The sequence below is a fragment of the Nematostella vectensis genome, chromosome 10 (genome assembly GCF_932526225.1).
Source record: "Nematostella vectensis chromosome 10, jaNemVect1.1, whole genome shotgun sequence".
Taxonomy (NCBI): domain Eukaryota; kingdom Metazoa; phylum Cnidaria; class Anthozoa; order Actiniaria; family Edwardsiidae; genus Nematostella; species Nematostella vectensis.
This window is the reverse complement of record NC_064043.1, coordinates 12,561,804-12,581,752: the sequence shown is the minus strand read 5'-3', so window position 1 is coordinate 12,581,752 and position 19,949 is coordinate 12,561,804. Positions and strand designations below refer to the sequence as shown.

At 39.4% G+C, this 19,949-nt stretch overlaps 3 protein-coding genes and 1 non-coding gene across 5 annotated transcripts; 2 read left to right on the top strand and 2 right to left on the bottom strand.

The window, feature by feature from the left end:
- The first annotated feature begins 728 nt into the window (after nucleotides 1-728).
- Nucleotides 729-5,594, top strand: LOC116618386. The gene is made up of 2 exons (XM_032381965.2): nucleotides 729-2,427; nucleotides 4,772-5,594. The coding sequence occupies exons 1-2, from the start codon at nucleotides 1,737-1,739 to the stop codon at nucleotides 5,026-5,028; spliced, it is 948 nt and encodes a 315-aa protein (XP_032237856.2). The 5' UTR covers nucleotides 729-1,736; the 3' UTR covers nucleotides 5,029-5,594.
- A 1,924-nt stretch (nucleotides 5,595-7,518) lies between these two features.
- On the bottom strand, nucleotides 7,519-13,678 carry LOC5512520 (palmitoyltransferase ZDHHC15B). Of its 2 annotated transcripts, XM_032381973.2 has the most exons (10): nucleotides 13,522-13,678; nucleotides 13,325-13,351; nucleotides 12,341-12,477; nucleotides 12,178-12,247; nucleotides 11,930-11,999; nucleotides 11,324-11,477; nucleotides 10,295-10,348; nucleotides 9,768-9,897; nucleotides 9,103-9,232; nucleotides 7,519-8,579 (listed from the first exon to the last, which is right to left on the bottom strand). In XM_032381973.2, the coding sequence occupies exons 1-10, from the start codon at nucleotides 13,667-13,669 to the stop codon at nucleotides 8,342-8,344; spliced, it is 1,158 nt and encodes a 385-aa protein (XP_032237864.2). In that variant the 5' UTR covers nucleotides 13,670-13,678; the 3' UTR covers nucleotides 7,519-8,341. The 2 variants fall into 2 exon arrangements, with proteins under 2 accessions (XP_032237864.2, XP_001632888.3); XM_001632838.3 differs by lacking the exon at nucleotides 10,295-10,348.
- Nucleotides 13,679-13,749: 71 nt separating this feature from the next.
- Trnaa-agc lies at nucleotides 13,750-13,822 on the top strand. The gene has a single exon. It is a non-coding gene; the product is annotated as a tRNA-Ala (tRNA).
- Nucleotides 13,823-14,122: 300 nt separating this feature from the next.
- LOC5512521 lies at nucleotides 14,123-19,861 on the bottom strand. Its single transcript, XM_032381974.2, has 5 exons — nucleotides 19,554-19,861; nucleotides 19,300-19,444; nucleotides 18,678-18,753; nucleotides 16,885-17,001; nucleotides 14,123-16,080 (listed from the first exon to the last, which is right to left on the bottom strand). The coding sequence occupies exons 1-5, from the start codon at nucleotides 19,574-19,576 to the stop codon at nucleotides 15,776-15,778; spliced, it is 666 nt and encodes a 221-aa protein (XP_032237865.2). The 5' UTR covers nucleotides 19,577-19,861; the 3' UTR covers nucleotides 14,123-15,775.
- Between the last annotated feature and the right edge of the window lie 88 nt (nucleotides 19,862-19,949).

Here is a 19,949-nt window from a genome sequence, read left to right as displayed (position 1 = left end):
GGTCACCAGTCTCTGGTGAAGGAGGACAAGAAATACGCAAATGAAGTTGACCTCCCACTCGAGCTCGCATAGAGCCCACTTGTTCTGGAAAAGACGGAGACCATCGCCGCAAAAAAAATTGGCTCCGCTTTATGGAAGATAGCTGATGATGCAAGGCAAAGCAAGATGGAAGAATAAAAATGGGAAGGAAAGTTACTCAAGAGCCGGTGAAAATATTAGGATCTCGATAGACCAGGCTGCTTCGCGTGGATGAGAGAATGACAAGATGCCCCCACCCACACCAGTCATAGTGGAGATGTACGAGCAGCAAGTTCCAACCAAGCTCTACTCAGCTAGAAAGACCTACACAGGCCCGTACCCAGGATTTTTCTTGGGGGGGTGCGAAATCCGAAAAAGTGGGCCTTACTTTTCCGGGGGGGGGGGGGGGGGGGAGGGATGGAATGAGTTCTCTAGTTCTCTGATAGAAATCTTCTGACCATTCCCGAAATAACAAAAAGGGATTTTTTTATATGCGTTGCAGTATCTCCACGTTTATTGTCGGATTTGGCTACATACCAGAGTGATCTAGATTATGCTTTATAGTTTTGTCTACAAATAGCACGTCCATTGGGAACCGAAAGTGGACTTCAAATATTCCGCCGTTGCCTCCCCCCCCCCTCCCCTGGGTATACAGGCCTCCTACACCTCGCCAGCCGATGACATCATGTGTAGATTATGCGGTACAACTAGACGAGCTTAACATCTGGGATCGGGGTCAAATGCGCTATGGTGGTAACATACAAAAAATTAACACAGTCTATCTATAGGGACCGTATGCGAATTTGGGCGGACAACTGTAGGCTTATTTGTCTGAGAATTCTTCTTCTTCTCTGAAATTGTCTTTGCATCAGACGAGCTGGGATAGGGGTCAAATGCGCTATGGTGGTGATTCACCCCGTTTATTCCTTAATACAAAATGGTGACAAAGGCAAAGAAGGTTGTTATTATTATGGTTCAAATGACGATGATGGTGGTGGTGATGATGATAAAAGCAGTGGCAGACTAAGTCTAAGGCGTTGTTACGGGGTTGTGCTCCAGAGCTTTACCGTGAGGCTGCATGGGGCGAGCTCACCTGTGACGTCACAGAACACCAAATAAAAATCCCGGATAAGAAAAATGGATGCTACTGATAACTACAACAATAGAAAGGCAGTAGAAAGGCTATTACAAAATACATGAGCCATGTCAAAAAACGGTGTCGCTGCCAACTTACATATCCCTGCAAACAAGGGATGTCAGACCTTGTTTAAATAGAAGTCTTTGATATGCAGAAAACGTATTAAAAAGACAGTTGTCGTTACGCAACCTCGTCTCGGCTGTACGAAAACATTCCAGTTTGCATCTAGCCTCCTCACGTTTTGCCGAGGTCAAAGCATGCTGCATATGCTACACTACACTGCATTCTTTGATGTTCTATTTATCTAGCATTCCGTTTCGTGTAAACAATGTCAGTAAACGCCGCCAGTAAATGGGATTTGTCAAATGAGGTCAACACTGAAAGACAAAAACTTCCACTCAGTTGTGAGATCAGACGCCAGACCGAAGTAAACTTTCCATTAATTGGTACTTATCATCTCTTGTTATCAAAAGCAGAAGGACGGGCCCATTTTGCCTCGTTCTTTTCCTAATTATTTACGGTCTGTAGCCCTATGAATAGCCTAGAAATCTCGTATTGATTCGGAGCAAATGGGAGTACAATGCAAAGGATCAATTACACCGTAAAGTCACACAGACAAGGCAGCAAATACGAGATGCCATGGTTGCTTTGTTTTGGGAAAGAAGAAAATGGTCAAAATAAAGACTTGAGCGTCAAGAACCCAGATAAAACACAAGTGGCCAGCTCGTGGAGCAGAACTTTCAGAACGGCGCAAGTGGCTCCGTTGTTCAATCCAAAGTTTAGTGAACTTAGTTTCAATCCAGAGAGAGTGAAAACATATCTGACAACTATCGCACGCTCAACGTTTTGTGGGGATAACGAAAGCGAAAACTCACAGTTGTTGGGAACTTTAATGAGAAAACTCTACGAACTTGTGGAGAATGGAAAGGCACTTTCAAACGAATCCCAGGAAATGTTACAAAAGCTTATTAAAGTACGAACAGAGCATTCCAGCCAGAAGGAAATATTTCGCGCTCGATTGAAAGATGATTTTGGGAGATATCTTTTGATAAAACAGGATCGGGATAGACGTATATCTAAAACAACGACTTTGAACAGCATTGCGTGGTCTACTGGCCAGAGTCCGGCAGGACCATTAGAGAAAATCGCCGTCCTAACGCCAAGACACCATGCGTTCTGGGGTTCTCGCCAGCAACTCCGGTCCGGGAAAATAGTAGGAGACATGTTGAGTGGACTCGATCCTGTATTCGGTGTGCTATTAAACCCAACAGGTAAAATCTAATGTTCCTTCTGAATATATAAGAAAAAAGCTTAAAAATTATAATATTTTATAATGTTTACAATTAATTATCACTTGAACGTGAGAAAGCAAATAAATTGATTAGTTTCTTCACTTACTAAGCCAAGAGAGCATAAGATAAGAGAGGGACACTTTGGTATTACCCGCGCCATGTCGCGTCCGAATCCCGCTATTTTTAGTAACCACCACCCCACCACTGCGCGTGAGCATTTTTACTCACCTTTCCCCCATGCTTTGACATTCAAATCTTGTTGTTTGCCGCTGTTTTGTGACTTGAAACCGAAAAAAACACCCTATTTGCACAAATACCATCGAAAATGTCATTCTAGCATCAAGGATACAGGCACTTGCGGTTTCTTAAGGGGATGTAGTACTTCGAGGATTGCAAGATTTCCAAAACGAGATTGCAAGATTTCCAAAATCAAGAGCGGAAAACCTCGTGCTTCAATCACCGTTTTAGCTCTTACTTGCTGCTTCTTCGTGGTTTCTCAACATTCATTATCTTTCTAATGGTCAAACGAAATCTGTAAGTTAGACATTAGATATAATATTGATTTTTATGAACGTTCCAGTGAATTGAGAAGGAATCCAAGGAAAATACATTTCAGTAAAACTATCCTTGTAACGAGGGAATGCATTTTTGTGATGATCAAAGCCAGCAAGCTGAAGTATCTGAGCTTTTGTAAAAGTGAGAAAAAAAAGAAGGAGATATTACTGTACTTCTTTAATGTCGTTATTATTATGTTGTTATTTTACAAGCTGGAGTCGGGATTTGAATCAAACGCGGTATCACAGCCATTTTATCGCTCGTCGGTTCTTTCTTTCTTCTTCACTTGACTTCGCCGATAAGACAAACAAAACATTCAAACTATTCAGGGATTTAGCTTTCTGTGAGTATATTTGCCAGTCTTGCTAACTTAAGACAGACTTGTTTTTTTCTTCCGAGTTATTTTACATGATCTCTTTTCATTCCTTTCGAGTTGGCAAAACAACAACACGCAACCCGCGGGGGAGTGGGACAAAATAAAAGGAGCAAATCCTCACGCGCAGTGGTGGGGTGGTGGTTACTAAAAATAGCCGGATTCGGACGACATGGCGCGCGGGTAATTCATAGATCCGACGCGCGCACGAATATCCAATCAGTAAGCAACAGATAGAAGCCAGCGAAGTGCAACCCAAATGTCCCACAAAAGTCCCACAAATTGTACAACATGTCGGGTGAGGTCAATGAGTCCTGCCCGGAGTTATTTTAAATACAGACGTTTATAGGGGTTTTCCTGCGACTTGGAAAATAAAACACAGTAACCTAACATGATGGAAACTTGTCTTGTTGTCCAAGCTTGGTGAAAATCTTGTGAGAATGAAGCATAGAAATAGATAACTACGAGTTTGATTGTTGAATGGTAACGGCACGAATCCAGATTTAAATACGAAAAATCGGAAATGATAAGATAAAGCGGTGCTCTCTACGGTAGGTACTAAGTGTTTATGTGTTTTCAAACATATTTTTGTCCACTTGCAGTGATTTAAGTGAGGGGAAAATCAGAAGAGAAAGCCGAATTCGCTGTTTAAGACCAACTTCTAACTACAAGTTTTATCGGCAAACGTCAAGATTTACAGCAAAAATACAAACGACAGTCTCACTCGTATATGTAATTGAAGTAAGCTAGGATAATATCAAACACAAGTTTAACGGTAGGACTTACATTGCTCTTGTAAGTGGTTTGTTTGCTTTTTGTTTTTCGTTTCTTCGTAGTAAATTTGTTTTTCTACAATTGAGTCCCAACTCTACACAATAAGCGGCCGAGCAAAGAAAACTGGGCTAGCACTTTCTACGCTGACCGGAAAATGCTTATTTTCTTGTCCAGATTCGCAGAAAAATACCTCAAACCAATCTTTTTTGGCGTCGATTGCCGACTTTTTGTGGGACCACATGGCTGTTATTGCACCATCTCTTTCCTGATTGGCTATTCGTGCGCGCGTGATTGACATGACGGATCTATGAATACCAAAGTGTCCCTCTCTTATCTTATGCTCTCTTGACTAAGCTTATATATATATATATATATATATATATATATATATATATATATATATATATATATATATATATATATATATATATATATATATATATATATATATATAACACCACGTGACTCTATGCTTTTGAATTATTCGCTGCCTTGTATGTAATAAAAAATAGTATGCAGGTAAACATTTAGTTGTGTTTACTATCAGCAAATGGACTTGATTTTACACGTACAAATGGTACACAAGCAAGCTCTAAACCTCACTTTCTCTCATTTTCTAAGGAGGACGCATCGGTCGCGGGGACTCAGAAAAGCTTCATAAGTTACTGTACAAAGACGAGGAGTCGGTGGCTTACCACTCGGCCGTGCATGACGCTTTTGGCTATCTCTACCAGTACCATGGCCTCGGCCCAGGCTACGACTACCTTCGTAGCAAATGGACTCTTTTCAAGCGAGAGTCACCACTCAGCGGCCACACGTCAGGGTTGAAATACTGGAAGAGAGTGCTAAGGGATGCGAGAGAGGGCGAAGAATTCTAATCTTGTGTGTGTGTGTGTGGGGGGGACATACAGTTTGTGACAAACAGCTTAAGCTTATTGAGGCTCGAGAAGACAGATACGGAACCAAATCTATTCCAAAAAAGGCTAGAAAATATACACAAAGACGGCGAGAAGGACTTAAAAAAAAAAAACAGAAAACGAGATCTTGCCTTTCTAAAGAAGAGAGAATTTGGAGAAAAAGAAGTCGAATTTCTAAAATCTGAGGATAAATTCGAGACGCCTTTAAATTTTGCGAGAAAATCATTATTTCTAATGACTATTCGCCACTCCTTCTGTTCTATGTCGATAAAATGACACGAAAAAAATACTATCAATGGAATATTCGTCTTTTCTCGATATAACCATCAAAACTCATTTCAGACAAAAACTTTTCCAGTTTGCTTTGTAAGAGTTCGACAACTTCCATGCAAGAGTTCAAAAAGGAGAAGTAATATATCAATAAAAAAGAATAATTTTATTATAGTGAAGACCTCAAACGACAACTATATTATAACCACAACTATTTATTACTGGATAAATTGGGCGTGGTCAAGCCACTGGAGAAAGGATGGGGTGTTGTTACTTAATCAAGGGGGCGTAGTCAAGCAACTCGAGAAAGGAAGGGTTGTTCTTACGTAACGAAGGAGGGGGCGTAGTAAAGCCACTTAAGAAAGGATGGGTGTTGTTACTTAATCAAGGGGGCGTAGTCAAGCCACTCGAGAAAGTATGGGGTGTTGTTACTTGATCAACGGGGCGTAATCAAGCGACTCGAGAAAGGATGGGTGTTGTTACTTGATCAACGGGGCGTAGCCAAGCCACTCGAGAAAGGATGGGTGTTGTTACTTGATCAAGGGAGCGTAGCTAACTTGAACAAGGGGGCGTAGCTAAACCACTCGAGAAAGGATGGGTGTTGTTACTTGATCAAGGGAGCGTAGCTAACTTGAACAAGGGGGCGTAGCTAAACCACTCGAGAGAGGATGGGTGTTGTTAATAGACCAAGGCGGCGTAGCCAAGCCACTTTAGAAAGGATGAGGTGTTGTTACTTGTCAAAGGGGGCGTAGCTAAGCCACTCGAGAAAGGATGGGTGTTGTTACTTGATCGAGGGGGCGTAGCTAAGCCACTCTAGAAAGGGTGGGGTGTTGTTAATGGACAAAGGAGGCGTAGCCAAGTCACTCGAGAAAGGAAAGGGGTGTTGTTACTTGACGATGGGGACGTAGCCGCAAGCCACTCGAGAAAGGATGGGGGTGTTGTTACTTGATGAAGGAGGCGTAGCCAAGCAACTCAAGAAAGGATGGGTGTTGTCTGAAAAAGGGGGGGGTGCAGAGCAAGAGTTTCATAAAGGGAGGTCGGATTCATATCTGAAAAAGGGGGTGGGGCGCAGAGCAAGGGTTTCATAAAGGGAGGTCGGATTCATATCTGAAAAAGGGGGGGGGGGGGTGCAGAGCAAGGGTTTCATAAAGGGAGGTCAGATTCATATCTGAAAAAGGGGGGGGGGGTGTACAGAGCAAGAGTTTCATAAAGGGAGGTCGGATTCATATCTGAAAAAGGGGGGGTGCAGAGCAAGGGTTTCATAAAGGGAGGTCGGATTCATATCTGAAAAAGGGGGGGTACAGAACAAGGGTTTCATAAAGGGAGGTCGGATTCATATCTGAAAAAGGGGGGGGGTTGCAGAGCAAGGGTTTCATAAAGGGAGGTCGGATTCATATCTGAAAAAGGGGGGGTGTACAGAGCAAGGGTTTCATAAAGGGAGGTCGGATTCATATCTGAAAAAAGGGGGGGCCCGCTCAGCCCAGGGTCCCTTGTGTTCTTTCACCCATTATGCGCTGTTCTAGAGAGGATCCTAGTCTCCCATTTAGGGATTTTACTTCCAGGAGACTCTCAATACATTTTCATATGCTAGATGTGATCAAACAAAAATATTGTATTTATCTGAAAGATCAATACCTGGATGATTTTTGTTATTATTCAGCATTATTTCGACTGTTCTCGGGCTTGCACCCGTGCACCTTGTGGCGACTTTCGGCTGTTCTCAAGCTTGCACCCGTGCACCTTGTGGCGACTTTCGGCTGTTCTCAAGCTTGCACCCGTGCACCTTGTGGCGACTTTCGGCTGTTCTCAAGCTTGCACCCGTGCACCTTGTGGCGACTTTCGGCTGTTCTCGAGCTTGCACCCGTGCACCTTGTGGCGACTTTCGGCTGTTCTCGAGCTTGCACCCGTGCACCTTGTGGCGACTTTCGGCTGTTCTCAAGCTTGCACCCGTGCACCTTGTGGCGACTTTCGGCTGTTCTCGAGCTTGCACCCGTGCACCTTGTGGCGACTTTCGGCTGTTCTCAAGCTTGCACCCGTGCACCTTGTGGCGACTTTCGACTGTTCTCAAGCTTGCACCCGTGCACCTTGTGGCGACTTTCGACTGTTCTCAAGCTTGCACCCGTGCACCTTGTGGCGACTTATGGAATTACGAGAAGGAGTATTTTTTTAAAAAAAGTTAAAAACAGTTGTACATGGACTTTATTTTAAAACGATTGAATGTGCACTGCAAATGATACATATTTCACGATATTTACACATCTTAACCTACATACCTAGTAAACCCTGCCTTAAGTTTTTTTTATAAGCCAGCGACATTTGTAAAAAAAATTCTGAAATATTTACAAAATACTATAAGTACATCATTTTTTTTTACTCTTCGTCAAAGCATAGTTACGCATTTTAAATTAAAACGACCACCAAATCTCTGGTTTTAAAGTATCTGTTCCCAATTATTTTTTTTTTATTGAAATATGAAAATAAAAAATTATCACCTCCTACATAAAATAAATACTTTCTTGCTGTGTTAACTGTTCATACAGGCCCGTACTCATGGGGGGGTGGGGGGGGGTGCGAACGCACCCTCCCCCCCACAACGGCCAAAAGTCCACTTTCGGTTCTCAATAGACGTGCTATTAAGCATAAGCTAGATTACTGTGGTGTCCCCTCTCCCCCCCTCCTTTTCCAAGAAAAATTAGGTCCACTTCTTTCGGATTTCGCACCCCCCCCCCCCCCAGATAAATCCTGAATAAGGGCCTGTCATATTCACACAGCGAGAAAAAAAAAACGTACAAAAAGCAACAAATTACAAAAAAATATCCTAGAAGAATATGCTAATTCATTGACGTGAAGCAGATTATTTGGAATTATACATATTTTCAATTTCAGAGACGACTCTGTCTGAAACAGTTTACTTTAAAACCTATTGCTGAGTCTTTTTGGATTGACAAATAATATTTTGACAGCTTGAACCAAGGCTGGGGTCCCGTGGTGGTCACGTGGTGTACTACAAGTCGGCGCCCTCATCCACCTCCCTCACAGTAGTTATCAAGTCGGGCTTGATATTTTGAGTGACGGCTACGGTCGGCTCTAACTCGTTTACATCCCGAAGCTCGGCCGAGCCATCGCAAACAGTGGTCGGCTGCTCCTCGAGATCACCCTCCTCCATCCATCGATCACCGTTATCGAGCAAACGGTCAGACTCCGGCGAGTGTTTTAGAGGAAAGTTAACACCATCTCCTGGACTGTTGAGCAAAACATCAAACATGCAAATATCAAAAATCATCATCTACATCAGTGGCATCATCACCATCATCATTCTAAGAGTGTCATTCAAGGTTCAATAGAACTAACAGATCACATGCCTTTATGGGTGGTAGACTCGCAAAATAGCGACAAAAAAAGAAACTCATTCAGCGCTTACTTATAGGAAATATATTTTTTGTTAGAAAGGGCTGACGTGACGAGTGCAGTCAATTCAGTATTTACTTTGGCTGGCATTTGACACTCATAAAGCCAAGTGATGAGTTGGTGAAAGTCGCCTATTATCACCGTAATCTTCACATGTTATCATCATAAACAGCACCAAAAAGAAGCAGCACATTAATACTAGTTTTTGAGGTTATGAATGAGGTAACTGTAGCGTCCCATTTAAGTTAAACAACTAGATCTATACCCTGCAAAGGCTGGGGCGTCCCCATAACCAGGTAAAGCTACCTAGAAGGCCAGCAACAAAGAGCCTACTATCTGTAACTCCAGTCATCATACCTGGTAAAAACTGGAAGGAACCACATAATTACGCTTGTGCCAAACACCTGTTCCACATTCTTGAGTCGGGTTCCGAGGTGGAAGGCATCCTTACTTGGTCCATATCTCAGGTGGGGGACACGGAATGATTCTTGGATGGAAACAGCACAATCAGACAGCACGAAACACATATACAGGAGTTTGTTATGGGGATGGAATGGAGGGTCCGAACACATGTTTGATACTTTATTTGTTATTTCATACAAAACAAAAACCGTATTACTTTACTCAAAAAGAGAAAAGCAATATTCATCCAACCTTCATTCCTGTACCTACCCCTGCAAAATAACAATCTGATTCTTTATGAAAGATTGTGCTAGTCAACTCTTAACTAGCCAACATTCTTTTCTTTCAAACAACATACTTTGGAAAGTGTTGGTTTTGTACCAAAAAAAATAATTTAGTGACATGATCACTTGTGACAAGCTAATTTCAACTCGATCTCATGAATTAAATGCAGGTAAGAAATGTAAATATAAATATGTTGCCTTTGATTCAAGATGCAACAGAAATAATTATAAAAGTGAAATTTTGTGCAAAATACAGACACAACTGTTTGATGGTACTGCATTGCATATCATTCATGATCTTAAGATAAATGTTAATAATAGGAAACTCATTCTTACCTAAAGTGGTCTTATTTTGAGAGACCAGATAAATATGGTATCCAAATAATGACCACAAACTGATGCAGAACATCAAAGCCACAAAAAACAGAAACAAAATGTGAAGCTTGCCCTCTCCTTCAAGAGAGTTCTGGGGAAAAAAGAAAAGAGTGGTTTCCCAATGCACAAGTGCCCTTGCTTCTGCTTGGCTTACCACCTTTAAACTTTGGCACAACCAGCTATAATATAACATTTGCCACCATTAGTAACCAAAGGATAATAAATCAGCATGATCAAAATTAATATGCTCCAGTGAGATATCTTAACTTTGGTAATGATGACAACTTAAGCTAATGAATAAAAATTCCATCAAAGTATCTGTCAAACATCTATTGTAAAAGCACTCCAAACCATGGGCCTGTCATGCGTAAAAAAAAGTGTAAGAGTGCTTGTTTAACATTCGAATATTGAGAAAGACTGCTTATAAATACAATGGTATTGAGTAGCAGTGTGCACTATTAGTAGGTTAGAAGTACAGGCCCCATTACCAAGAGGTGTTTCTGCAGACTTATTCCCTGCTCTTCCAACTTGGACTTTGGAATCTTGTTATGGAAAGGAAAACAAATCCACAGCTGAGCTGCTTGCATGCCCGGCAGGATGAAGGTGTTACCACTTTGTGAAATGTTTTGGTGGTTTACATTTTATCAAACAATCTCTTAGTGGGGTTTACATAAGAATGCTATGTGTATTTGCATACAAATGTACATAGCTTGGTGGCTCTTGTACTTCTGATGTAATTAACTTAGATCCCTGCATGTGTCATACCAAGGACAAAACACATAATCTGCTACATCATAAACCCAGTATTTGGAAATATAGGTAAGACGCATCAAGCAAACTTGTAGTGAGGATCCCATCTAAAGAGAAGTAGTCTTAATATACTTCTTGACACAGAAATAAGAGGTAAACTCAATTTGATACTTTGTGGATCAAAATTACTGTTTTAGATATCTATGATCTCCTTAAAATTATCTGCTTTATTTTCTCCAACATATAACGGCACAGTCACCCCTCCTAGCCAGATGAATGACAGTAACCCACATGCAAATACTCCCTAAGAGAAACATATAACGGCACAGTCACCCCTCCCTAGCCAGATGAATGACAGTAACCCACATGCAAATACTCCCTAAGAGAGGGAGAGGTAAGGTACAGTTATACAGTCATAGAACCGAGATTTAACAATATGCCTCCGAGAAAATAAAAGATCATCTTTAAAAACAAGTGATAACAACAGCTCAGTTCTCTGTTTTATTATATGAAGGTGAATCAATATTGATGATTGCTGTAAAAATGTTGGTTAATTATTAACTTTCCCAAGATACTGATATGTTACATCATTTACTATAAACTGTGCTATCATTAGATCATTTTCACACACTTGATTGTGCTTTTCAACAGGAGAAGCAAATGTCATATTAAAATCACGGTTATTGTTGAATCCAGAATCACTCTGGTCAAACTATATAATTCACTTTTTTTGCTTGAAGAAGAAAAATGGGTTGAAGGGTACTTACACTCCAAAATGCTATGAAATACTTGGTAACTGTCCCGGTGACATAAAATGTGTAGAGAATTGCGTAGAACAGGAACAGAAGAAAGAACTTGTAATTAGAATAGCCAACACAGTTATTGACCCAAGGACAATGATGGTCCATCTTTAATATACACCTGGAACAAAAGTGAATATTTGGATTAGTTACTATATGATTTGGCAGCTCATCATTGATAGTCCAATGGCTGTGACCATAAGATTAATGGCGGGGTGAGACGATGAAAGCTCTCTGTGTAGGCTTCAGCACACATTTATGCTTTTCTTTCAGTGCATGGATAAATTTAAATTATTGGCTGTCTTTGTCCCTATGTGGTCATATTTTAAGGACTCTAAGCCAATATTGACCTGCCATTTTTTGGGTAGCTAGGATAAGTGCGAGTTGGAGATGTACTCTTTAGAATTTTTAATACAACCACCACCATTAATTATATCTCCACCATTACCGTAATCACCAGTGATGTCATCATTAAAACCACTCACTTTACAAACAACTTAAATCATGGAATGTAGATTGCACATTTATGTTGATACAAAGCACTGCTCTCAGAATTTTAAAAAGAATACCCACTTGCGGCACATAGAGCAGTGATGACATCTATCTGGCTTGATATGGCAACAAATATCACAATACCGAACACCTGCAGAAAAAGAAATAATCAGTACAAAACTAGACAAAAAGATCAACAAATCCAATGATATTTAATTTTTTTTTATGCACTGTATACAAATTCAATGCAAAAAACAAAAATAAACCACCATGAAAAGTTCCATATTTTTTTACAATATTTATTTTAATATTTCAGGTAATATACTTACCACCTGATAATGTCCTGGTTGCAGTTGGTAAATTTTTTGATACTCGGGTTAACACCTCTCGAACATTTTCCTGCAATTGAATAGGGAATTGCAGTATTATATGATAACACATTACATGTCTCTAATGTCTCTAAATTTTGCAATGATAAGCAAATGTACTCACCCCATTTTCTACAAGATCTTTATCGGTTTTAGATAGAGCAAACTGACTTGGCACTATTCCTTGGTCAGCCAATATCGTCCGCCAGTAAGAAATTATAAGCATGAAGAAGAATGGATGAAATGCCACCAAATAAGCAGCTGTCAATACAAATAATGGGTGTTAAAGTTTACATTAGAAGGGGGAATAGGAAAAAGCATGTGTTGGCATTGTCGTAAGAGAAAACTGAACAAGTAAGATAAATGTTAAATATATTGAGAACTGCTGAATTGAGGTTCCTCAGTATTTGAAAGTTTAAAATTGAGTTTCAGGAATTTGTAGTGGGGTTAGAATTTATATCATTTTAGTATTCATTTGGGTGTATGAGATGTTGTGCTCTTATGTACCATTCCCCTGACCCTTTTTGGTTAGATGGCTGAGTTTTCCCTTGGGGACTTAATAGATCTAGGTACAGGAGATAGTTGTGGAAGAATTTTAAGGCTTGTGGTTGCTAGGAGTAGACTTTGTTGACTATATTGGTACTAAAGGAAGGTACTAAACTACTGAACACACGAATGCTTTGATGATAAACACTGACAAAAAGGGCTTTATGCAAAATGCCCCATTCTTTGTGTATTCCTGATTTGAAGAAAAGTAGATATATAGGATATGTAGGCACAAGTAATTAACTCTCTGTTTTATAATTATCAAAGGACAACGCTTATCGATCTCTTCTTGCGATGGTGTTATTTATTCCAAACAGGAAATAGAAACTACATTTTGCCATCTGCAGAAAGTGTGTTTGTGAACAATGCTTGTGAAATGGATGCTTTGAAGGAAATAGTGTTATTAGCAATGCTTGGAGATATTGTAAATATATTAGCTTCGATTACAACAGTTCCATGATTACAACAAAGAAGGAAGTAGGAATTTTGACGATCAAGATGAACTTTAAAAATGCTCATTTAAGCTGTATAAGTTATGAGAATGTCTCGATATTTCGCTTACCTTTCTCGATGTTTGATTGGACATTTTCTGAAAAATAAAACATGAAAAATGGAAGTTCCAAGCGAAGATCTTGTTCGTACTTCAATATCTATGACAGATACTAAGTTTGCCATGGTTGTTTTGGGCGTTTATCATCATGGGAAAACCGCGAGCCCTGGTGTTCTAAAGCGAAAAGTGACAGAATTACTTATTCTTACCGAAACACAAGACGAATACATAAGCGTAGTAGGACCAAACGATCACAGAGTTAATAAATATGACGGGGATCCACTGAAAACCACGAACCATACAAGCCAGAACCACAGTACAAGCGGACATCTTGAAAACACTGCTCGCATCACACATGCGCAGAAAGTGTGTGACGTCATGACAATGAACGCCATTTGAAATATATACAAAAATAACAACAGCCCCTTTCAGAAGTCGGGGGACTAGCTCAAATGGTAGAGCGCCCGCTTAGCATGCGGGAGGTACCGGGATCGATACCCGGGTTCTCCACGGCCTGTATTTTTTTCTTCCTTCGAAATCCAAATCCTCGTAGAGTAAGGAATTATGTATAATCTTGAAGACGATAAGAAAAAAAGAAAAAGAATATTATATACGCCATGGATCAAAAGGAGTTAGCCAAAATAACTTTAGAAAAATTGAGTGTGAAAATTCTCTATTTTCTAATTCATTTTTGATACTATTTTACCAAAAAATAATTCCGACAATGGAAACATGTAGGATGCATAATTTTGAGGATACGAGGAGGGCGGGTAAGCACTGATTTTGAGTGACTGAGACAACAGACACTGGTCACCTTGTCAATGCCTTTATTTGACTTTTGCCGTTTACTGCTGCTGGATATACATAGCTGTAGGATAAGAGAAGCCTATCTACCGGTTTGATTGATCAGATGCTTTAAGATTGAGAAAGAAGAGAATGCATCAGATTGGCGATAGGCGCATACTCAGGATTGGCTTAGAGGGTGCGCAGTCATTCCTTCAATAACAAATGACCAGCTTTTTGGTGGCCAGGGGGGAGGGGAGGGGGGTATGCACACTGCTATGTGTATGCATGTCTGTATGTATCTTTTAGCATCTGATCAATTAAACTTTCCACCTACCCAAAATAACTATATGCAAAGGAAAGAATCACAAGTTGATCCGATGTCAATCAGTTCCAATGAAAATGATACATGAAAATTCTAAAGCCCTGGCTAAACTAGAAAACATAACACAAGCAACATTTTTCTAGCTCAGCAACTTTTAAAACCATACAGTAGAACTCACAATGAACAGGACTCACCTGTTGCTTTCTACTTATACATTAGAGGTCCAAGCTTGTCCTATTTTATGCGAGTTCTACTGTAACAAACTATTAAAGATCATCGTAAAGTGAGAGTCTATATCGAACACATAATAGCAAATTATCTCTTAGTGTTCACAGTTAGCAGGAAGAATGTTATGACAAGCACTCTACTTACAACAAACCTGGCACTCCCAAGAGATAATATGCCTCAGAAATAGATTCTAATAAATTCAACTCTTGCTGCTTATGCTGATAAAAATTACACCACTTGGAGTGTAAAATGAAGAGTTAAGCAGTTTTGCGATACTATGTACATGAAGGATTTTAAACAGACCCTAAAACTCCCCAGCCTGCTTTGGATGTCTCAGCTCCTTGCAATCCAATACAAGAACACTGATAAATTTAAAGATCTGGGACAAGGAAACTGAATCCCAATTCCCTGCCTACTCTAAAAATAGCCTCAACCCCGAGTAGAAAGGGTTTTAAGAAGTAGCTAACTCCTATTAAATGTTGTCCTTATGGAGATTTTTATGGTTATCCCACAGCCTTGTAACTACAGAACAATATGACAAAAGAAAAATTGGATAGTTAAGAGTTAATATGCTAACTCAAAAAATGAACCTTAAACCCTGTAACCCCATAAAGTATAAGTGTACTCTCAAGTCCCATAATGAGGATACAATACTGATATTGCTTTAACTTTGTCGAGGGGTCCAAATCCCAGATATAAACAAAATGGCAGAATCGCCAAAACAACCCTAGATTTAGGAAGGGTACTTTACTATTTAAATTTTTATTTGAAATCCATATGTACTCTTCCTGCCTTGCTTCCTGCATAATTGGCCTAAGCCCTATATTACAGGGAGAATATGCTTGCGTCAACTAAATAAACAAGAACAGTACTAGTAAAATAGTAAAATATTTTCTTGATGTCTAAAACAGTACCCCAAATCAATGTTGAGTGAGGAAAAACATTCTATACTTTCTTTCTGACTCAAATAAACTGCCTCTTATTTATCTGTATGATATGCATATATACATGATGCCTTTAATATAAATACTGCACATTTCATGCACACTTTTGCAATAATTTTACTCGGTAGTCTTGATCTTCTTTTTTGTTCTGTACATAATCTTAAATAAAAGAATAATACACCTCTAGTATACGTAGTAAAAGGATGATGCTGGACCACTGCCACTTGAATTACCACGAACCCTTCCAGAATTAAGAAAGCTTTGCAGATGCCGCGATTGTTCAGTTGCAGCCTTCAAACGCTTGTGAAAGTCATTGTATAGCACATCCCCACCACGTGGTACACGGTACACAAATCCCTCTGGTGGAAGCATACAAATCCCTTTTCCATTCATGAGGAATTTGTCAGCTGCGACATCCTTGACATTGTACCGCTCTGTTGCCCATTTTAGCCATTCAAGAACATCCCACTTACTCCATAGCCTTGGATCTGGGTGATAAAAAGAGTGTGTTAATTCCAGTTCTCCCTAAACAAAGTGTGCTGTGAGATTACCAGGCGTGTCTCCATAGGGGGGTCCGAGGGGTCGGGATTCCACCCTGCTTGTGTACCAAAAATAACGCATTATGTGGATTAACTCCTAAATCGATTCAACACCAGGTGATCAATATTCAGTGTGTATAGGGAAAGTTTCTCACACCTCATACCAGGTGATCAATATTCAGTGTGTATAGGAAAAGTTTCTAGATGGATCTAGTGACCTATTCCAATGCTAAGGATGATATTTTCAACTCAATTGCACCACGAAGTCAGTGAATTACAGCTCTGGACTCTGTTTTCCAGACAAATGCCCTGGATTCCCCATAAAGGTGTTCATGAAACTAGTCATTGGAGATCAAGAAAAGTGAATGATGTCTACAGTTGTTTCTTGAGTGGAATTATATAAAATTGCTCATCAGCCTACTACAACAATAAAATTAACATGGTATAATTTCAGAGCTGTTGCTGTTTTCTAAAAGGTTTTGACCTTAAAATTCCTTCATCAGACATTTTATAATGTCCACTAAATGAAATCGTGCTTTTCAAAAACCCGTTTATTTAGTACTAATACACTGTAATTGTCTTTGTTCTCTTTTTTTGTGGCTTGACTATTACTCTTTAACAAAAACGTTTCTGCTGCATGGGATTTGAAAACCACTTTAGAACAAAAGCTTTTTTTTAGACTTTTTTTAGAAAACCCCAACAATACTAAATAAATAACAAAAAATTATAGCTGGATATAATAAATATAATCACCTGGAGGAACTCTGGGTTGCTCAAAATTGAAGACATTGTCTTCATCGTCAATATCTGGTACAACACAGTCTTCCCCAGATGATGTGCTACCCTTTTTACGTGTTGGTGAAGGAATTTCTGAAAGACAAAAAAAAAAAAACTGTTGTAAGAAATGCAATTCGATATAAAATTTCCAAGAAATACGTACACATTTAATTATATTCAAGGGAATGTCTTGAAAACACTTAAATATTATAGCTTGTATTTTTTTACTGTTCATAAACATTAATACTGCTCAGATTTCTGCTATACTCTGAAAATATGGTCTGCTAGAATAAAATTCTTCTATATCTATTTCATCTCAAAACATGAACATTTAGCAGAGCAATTACTGTTAAAAGGTATCTATTCAACGCAAGACATAAACTCCCACGTTATTCATAATGTCCTCTCTCACTAGGCCTGTTTTACCATGGCAACCAACAAGACAAAAGAATATATGAAAAAAATGCAAACAATTTAACACCAAATAATATAAATAAAAATAGGACTGGTCAAAGAATGAAATTAGCGTGACACATAAGACAGGATGGATTAAATTGATTTTAGTATTTCTTGAGAGTAAGACTAATTTCTTTTTTAAATCTGAACATGACATTGTACTTTGAGGGGGCGGTAATTGACAGGAGGCATACTGATCCACCCCCATAAAATGAACCAATTAACAACACAGCTTAGAAAAGAAGAATGGCCCTTTCATAATTGCTATTTTAAGCTTTGTGGAATGTGTGATTACTATTTTCAAGCTACCTTTGCAAACTAGAAAATATGATTCTGAAGAAAATAAGGTCACAAACAGATTTAAAAAAAACATCTGTTCAAACATACAGAATACTTAGGACCCAGATTTTTATCCACGTGCTTGCTTATCACACTATATAGTAAACCGCAAAATCTATGGAATGTGCTTTAGAAGTATCCTGAAGCTAAGCAAAGAATCTTTTTTAAGCACAAATCAACTTTTTTTTGCTATGGTTTTAGAACTTGAATCGCTAATTAAGCTGATTTTCTGGAAGCGATTCTTTATTGAACGAACAGCCTAAATATGGGGGCTTTGTTGGGTACACAATGTCAATAAAGCTGAGAGGTAACAATAGAAATCTTCGACCTCCAACGCCAACTCGAGAGAACCTTGGCCCTCTACACAATGAACATTAAATCGGATTCCAAATATCTTACAACCTAGTGACCAGAATATATGATATAATTGTCAAAGGCTCAATGCGAGCAGTACTAGTGTGAGTTGCAGAATTTCCCAAAGATGGCGTGCAATGTATACGACTATATATTGATTTGATGTTATTTTGTCACGTAACACTTAAAATTGAAACTTCCGAATAGAAATAACTGGAGAAATAGCTAGCTGAAAGGGAAATAATGCTTGCTTAAGGATGTAACCAAGTGGGCGGAAGATCGACCAATCATCCTCGATGGAAACCAAGAGAAGGAAATACCATTCTTCTTAACAGATTGAGACAAGCATGCTTGTACATTATAATGTGTTTACTGCAATATCAGAACGCTAGATCGTAAAGTTGATTATCCATCAGATGGTCTCAAAATCACTGCAAATTGATACTTCAAGATATAAATTATTTTCACGAGTACATTTGGTTATATAACATAACCGCAAAGAGCACAGCGGAAATCTAGGCCTTACTTCCGCTCTACTAAAATTTCCTTTAGGCGGACAGAAGCGAAAGCGCGCGAACGCAAAACAATAAGTCTTTTTATCAAAAACGCTTGGCCAGTACCTTGAAAGTTCACTCGGAGATCTAGGTGGCTCCCATCAAGAACCCCTTGTTGTCCCAGAGTTAGAGCATCCACAAGCTGCAAACAATGAAAATTCGTCAAGACACGTTGAAAACGTGGAGTTTTCGAAAATCACACAACACATTCATGTCATGTGCGTCACGTTATGTATGGGACTCTAGCGAACCTTCTACACGCAACGTACACAACACGCGTTCAACTAACAACTTCGAGAAAATGCATAGGCTATTCGTTTTCATTGAATTAAATTTAATATAATTTGAGATTTCAATGGGGATTGAAAATGTAGATGAGGGCTTTGGAGTCAAAGAGCCCGGGGTTTTGCGGTTAGCATGGCCAAAGCTGATGGACAACACGTTTCTAAAGCGTTGGCGTTGAGTATTTTCACAAAGCTTGAATGAAACAGCGTTTGCAATATCCTGAATGGACGAAACACCTCCATTAATTCCTCCATTATTATTTCCAAAATGCTTTCTACGTGAAAAGGGTCTAAAAACGTAACTTGGCAAGCGTGACAAGAGGGGGTCGGCGTTCTGTGTGGAAAATTTCATGTATGCGATGACTAAAGCAATCATTACTTATGCTTTGGTGTAACTAAATTACCTGATTTCCTTGAAAATGGACCTCTTGCTCGCTTATTCCAAAGCCTTCCTGGGCTTCTATCAACTGTTTCAGGCGTAGAACTGTTAGATTCAGTTGAATGCGCAAGGGGAAAGGAAGTCTTGGCGTTCCATCATCGATTAGAACTCTGCGAATGGACGAGAGCCAAAGTTCGTTAATAAATTCGAACGACGGAACACGACCAAAACAAAATATTATTCGTTCGAAATAGAAGTACAATATGCTAAATCGCTTACCGGATGATAGCTGTTTCTGCCATGCCTTCGTCAGCTCATCAGCAATAGAATTGAATGTGTCCTTGTATGAACACAGAGGGGGAAGCGTTCGTGACTTGTGTCGAATTCAGCGAGACTGTAAACGCGTTCAAAAAATCTGAAATTTTCTTATATCCTCGGTTTTGCAAACGTATTCTTTCTGTAAGTTGGAAGTAGTAATCAGTTCCCTAGAGAAGATAATTCAACTAGGAAATTTCGCTAATGGCCTCTTTCGTCTGCAATGTTAGCACGGTGCATTTCCATGCTCTAATAATAGGTTATGAAGTCAACCGAGCGATTTATGGCCCTGGTCATGTTGTCATAGTAACAGACATTTCCCTGTTATTCCGAGTTGTTCCAAATAAGGGTAGCATCTCC

Coding starts and splice junctions, on each gene's coding strand:
- LOC116618386 (XM_032381965.2), top strand. CDS start 1,737: ATGCAAAGGATCAATTACACCGTAAAGTCACACAGACAAGGCAGCAAA. Junction 2,428..4,771: donor TGTGCTATTAAACCCAACAG/GTAAAATCTAAT, acceptor TCATTTTCTAAG/GAGGACGCATCGGTCGCGGG.
- LOC5512520 (XM_032381973.2), bottom strand. CDS start 13,669: ATGTGTGATGCGAGCAGTGTTTTCAAGATGTCCGCTTGTACTGTGGTT. Junction 12,478..13,324: donor CCAATCAAACATCGAGAAAG/GTAAGCGAAATA, acceptor TTGTATTGACAG/CTGCTTATTTGGTGGCATTT. Junction 10,349..11,323: donor ATTTCATAGCATTTTGGAGT/GTAAGTACCCTT, acceptor TTCCATAACAAG/ATTCCAAAGTCCAAGTTGGA.
- LOC5512521 (XM_032381974.2), bottom strand. CDS start 19,576: ATGGCAGAAACAGCTATCATCCG. Junction 18,754..19,299: donor TCCATTTTCAAGGAAATCAG/GTAATTTAGTTA, acceptor CATTGTTTGCAG/CTTGTGGATGCTCTAACTCT. Junction 16,081..16,884: donor GCAACCCAGAGTTCCTCCAG/GTGATTATATTT, acceptor TTTATCACCCAG/ATCCAAGGCTATGGAGTAAG.